Raw genomic sequence first — 5,047 nt, forward strand, 5'->3', positions numbered from 1 at the left:
CAGCAAAATGAATTTTAAAATTTTCAATTTATTTTTGAATGTGACATTTATTTAATTTATTCATTTAAATTTTATTTTCATCATTAAAAAAATTAACTTTAAAAATGACTTGATTAAAATTTTAAGTATATTCCAAATATTCTTTTTGTTTTTGGTGGAGAGAATTTTGCATAAATATCATCCATATTTACAACATCACATCAAAATCATTGTAAATGTAAATATCAAATTTTGTGGGTTGGATGTGAACTTCTAAATTCAATTTTAAGAATTAAGAGAGTAGAATTCCATCTTCCCTTTTTCTCTCTCTCTCTCTCTACCTCCACCAATTTCTCCCTCCCCCAAGCGGCCAATTCCCTCCCTCTCCCTCTCCCTCTCCCTCTCCCTCTCTTCTCCCGTTTACTTCTCTACAACCTCAGTGTCTATAAAAGCTCTGTTTCTCAGAGTAATTCTTCTTCGTTCATCCTTCTTCTCTTCATGCCATCAACGTAAGTTCAACAATCTCTCTCTCTCTCTCTCTCTGTCACACGCTTTCTCTTTCTATTTTAATTGAAGTAACAAATCTAAGCTCTTAACTTCCTCAAATCAACACAAAATTAATTTTTTTTGTTTGCATGACATGAATCAGTATCATTCAGCAACTTCTACTACATATTTTTAGTAATTTTTGGCTTCTTCCTGCAGAATTGATTGATCAGTGAGTCTCAGATTTCTGCAAAATCAAATAGTTAGAAGAAGAAGAAGAAGAAGAAGAAGAAGAAGAGAAAATAATTAGAATAAAAATGGGATTTTTATCACTGTTAATAGTGGCAAGCATGCCTGTCCTACAACTTCTGTTAGTGGGTTCTCTTGGAGCCTTTCTGGCATCAGGTTACAGTAATCTCCTCTCTGATGGAATTCGTCGAGACTTGAACAAGGTAAAAGAATTAAATACAAAATTATAAGAAAAAAATTTGATCTTTTACTTTCTAATTATTAATTTATCACTTCCGACAGATTGTTTTTGCTGTATTTACTCCCTCACTCATCTTCTCCTCCCTCGCCAAAACTGTAACTCTTCAGGAACTCATCTCCTGGTAATTATTTCTCACTCTCTCATTCTCTCTCTCTCTCTCTCTAAATATATATTTTTAGGAATATTTACATACATGCCACTGAATACTTTGTATTTACATTGGAAAGCTTTAGTTTTTACATATGTCATATTGCTAGCTTACCTTTCCATGAAAAAAATTATTTGCTTTCTTAAATTTAAAGTAATTATAAATAGTTATAGATCGTGTCCAAAGAATGAAGCAGCTGATCAAGCGAGAAAAGAAGAGAGAGAGAAGAGGACTTCCATAGTTGTGGGTAAATTGGGTGTTACCAAAAAGGTCCCACACTTTTATATATTATAAAATCTTTCTATTTATAGAAAATAATAAGGAGTGAAAAGTACAAAAATTACAAATGCAGACTATACTTCTAAAAGAAAAACAAATGACATTTAGTCATTTTTATTTTAATCATTGGATCGTCTCGAGAACGATGCAGACTTCACATCCGTGTTTGTCGGCCGACTAAGTGAGGTGGCGGAGGGAGAGAGATTGGTCGGTCAACTAAAGCGAGTTAACCGAGAGAGAACGCTTGGTGGACCGACTGAAATAACTACTGATTATCTCGAGATCTGTGCATATTATTTTTTAGCATGAAAAAGAATAAAAAGTATATTAAGCAGGGACAACATTATTATAATGCCTAAACTTCATAATAATAAAAAAAAAACAAAGTTTATTATCTATTATACTAATAAATAGCAAATTTCAACTGACCGCCATAACATTTCATGTCAAAGATCTGGGTGGTATAAATGAAAAAGTAATGCTTAGATTTTAATATGTAAATACATAGTAATTTGGGGGTATGCATGTAAATGTAAAAAAAATTGAATTTTTTTATCTTGTTTTTGTTTGAATAATTACGAGGTGGTTTATGCCCGTTAACATCGCCATCACCTTCTTAATTGGCGGAGCTCTCGGATGGCTAGCTGTGAAGATCCTCAGACCACCACGCCATCTGGAAGGCCTTGTTGTAGCTAGCTGTTCTGCTGGTATATTCATAAATTATAATTAACATTTATCACTCCCTGCAATTTCATAATTTATCATGTCCTAACATGCAAATAGAAATCAAATGCAGGAAATTTAGGAAATCTCATGCTCATGATTATTCCAGCCGTCTGTGGAGAGCCAGGAAATCCTTTTGGAGGTGAGAGCAGCTGCAGTCTGCGTGGCACCTCTTATGTTTCTCTATCCATGGCGGTAAAAATTCTTTTTTTCATTAAAATTTCAGGTTTTTACATGAATCCACATAATATTTTGCATTAAATTTTACTTTTTTTTCATTTTTTTTAACATCGAGGTATATATGTAAATGCCAAAATTTGTTTTTTACAGCTTGGGGGCATCTTCATATGGACGCACACTTACAGTCTCATGAAAAAAGATGGTGAAAGATATAGGAAGCTAAAGCAAGAAGGTTTGCCGGAGATCTCGGCCTCCGCCGCCGCTGATGAAAACTCAGCCGCCGGAGAAACTCATGATTCGGAAAGTGAGGAAGACAGCAGTGATAAAGAGGCTCAGCTGATTCCATCAACTAAATCGGTTGATGGATACTCAGACCAAATGATTGTAAGAGAAATAATTAAATTGTATATATATGTTTTTATAAATATGGATAATATTGAAATTATTATATATTTTTTTTGTGTTAATAGTTGAAGCCATTGTTGTCTGATGAAAAACTGAGCAGCAGCAGTGTGTCTTTCATGAAGAAAATAGTTGGAGTTGTTCATCAGACTGTGGAGGAACTCATGGAACCACCAAATATTGCAGCAGTAATTTATATTTTACAGTATTTTTAATATAGTCTCAGCCATTTTTGTCTCAGAATTCATAATAGTGTCAAATTAGTCACTGATTGTTCTAGAATTGAGCTTATATTAAATCCGAATGACTTACATTCGGATTAAGTGCGGATGGTGTTAGTGGAGGTGTTATTAGTAGTACTATGGTGTTATTTTGATAAAATAACAACACAGTACTGTCAATAACACCTAAATATTACTATCCTCACATGAAACCGCATCAGAACTCCTGATGTAATATTTTCTCCCTTTATGGTGACTGTTTCAGTCCCAAATTGAAGAGTCTGGAGACTAACTTGATACTTATATAAACTCTGAGACTAAAATGATCTCTTGCAAATAGCTGGGGACTATTAAATAGATAATTTATTAGATTTAAAAGATTTTGATATGTATTTATATTTTTAATTTTATGCAGATGGTTGGATTTGTTGTTGGTGCAATACCTTGGTTAAAATCGCTTATGATTGGAGAGAGTGCTCCCCTTAGAGTTATAGAGGACTCCATTAAGATGCTGGGGTGAGCTTCAACTTGATATATTATTATTTTTTAAATATCTAAAAATTAATAAGAAATATATTTTGCGAGAAAAAAATCGGAAGTTATTTTTTTTCCTTTTTTTAATTACTAATTAATTAAGAAAAAAACTAATTAATTAATTACCAGTTAAATTAAATTCTCCACAGAGACGGAACTCTACCCTGCACAACTCTTATTCTTGGAGGAAATCTCACCAACGGTAATCTTCAAACTTCAATTTTGCATAATTTATGATTTTAATCTTTGCATAAATTATTTATGTAATTTAATAATTTCGTTAACCAGGGTTAAGGAAGTCAGCAGTGGGGCCTTCTTTAGTTATAGCAGTTGGGTTAGTGAGATATATAGCTCTGCCCATATCAGGGATTGCTGTGGTTAAGGCTGCGGACGCCATTGGCTTTCTGCCTCAGGATGCACTGTTTCGTTACGTGCTGCTGACACAGTTCACTCTACCTCCTGCAGTTGGAATTGGTATTTTACTAATCTCTATCATCTGCCTTCTAAACTCTATGTTATTATTGTTATTAGGGCTGTTTATGATCTGATTTCGAGTCGGATTGGGTTAGGCATAGTGGAACTGTGACTCGTTCGTGTTTTATTTGGAGCGAGATTTAGGTGAGAGTTTTGACTCTGGCTCAATCTGAGCCGAGAATGGATCTGTATACACTGCGAATCAATATTACTTTTTAGGGCGGGCAAAATCATCAACTATCTAACTTTTTCAAATGTACCAGAAGGGATTCGAGCCCCTGACCTGAGGGATTTATACCGTGGATGTCAACCAACAGGTCGGGGTACATATCTAACTTTTTCAAAGTATTGGGCAAAATTTTTTTTTTTTATATGTATAGAGAAATTGCAAATTCCAAGGAGGGCAATTGTTTACCCCGGACATAACATGGTTTGCACTGTATGTATGTATGTATGTATATATATATTAAAAAGAATGATCAGAGACTATGTGCTTAATAATTTGAGTACAACCTCTCTAAAGCCAACTGTACCAGAGGGGATTCGAACCCCCGACCTAAGGGACTTATACCATGGATATCAACCAACAGATCAGGGTACACAACATGCATTGCATGTGTGTGTGTGTGTGTGCATCCTATATATGCATAAAGAGGTAGAATCAAATTATGTTTCGGGTGGAAGTTGCTCTCCCTAGAATTTACCAAGTTTCTCTATAAATAACAAAATTTAATATTTTTTGTTTAATTTAGGCAATTTAGTGTTTTGCCATGTTCTATATATATGTTTGTCTAATACTTATATATATATATATAGTTGGTCTTAAGAAGGTAATTCTCGAATTGTAAGGCACATTAGAGATGTCTGGAGGCTCGTATAATTGCCTTTAACCAGCTCAGACTAGATTTATTCAAATTTGATTCATTAATTTTGATCCTAACCATAAATTAGATATGAAACAATGATGTTATTTTTTATGTGATATTAAAGACTTGTCTGTTATTTCGTATTCATGTAAATATGAATGTTTAGGTGTGGTATGCTTGTAAATGTTTATTACCAATCTCCATTCATTATTGAATGTTAGATGATATATAAATTATCATTTTTTTCAAAACCTAATATATATAT

At 33.5% G+C, this 5,047-nt stretch overlaps 1 protein-coding gene across 1 annotated transcript; it reads left to right on the forward strand.

The window, feature by feature from the left end:
• Positions 1–361: 361 nt before the first annotated feature.
• LOC110037460 (protein PIN-LIKES 7-like) lies at positions 362–3,916 on the forward strand (the record flags this gene model as incomplete). The annotated part of the gene is given in 10 exon segments (XM_020742118.1): positions 362–488; positions 685–917; positions 997–1,076; positions 1,965–2,089; positions 2,179–2,300; positions 2,436–2,669; positions 2,756–2,875; positions 3,324–3,424; positions 3,592–3,644; positions 3,731–3,916. Coding segments are annotated over 9 exon segments (1,156 nt in total), but the record flags the coding sequence as incomplete, so codon positions are not given.
• Positions 3,917–5,047: the final 1,131 nt, after the last annotated feature.

Source organism: Phalaenopsis equestris, unplaced genomic scaffold (genome assembly GCF_001263595.1).
Source record: "Phalaenopsis equestris unplaced genomic scaffold, ASM126359v1 Scaffold219721, whole genome shotgun sequence".
NCBI lineage: Eukaryota > Viridiplantae > Streptophyta > Magnoliopsida > Asparagales > Orchidaceae > Phalaenopsis > Phalaenopsis equestris.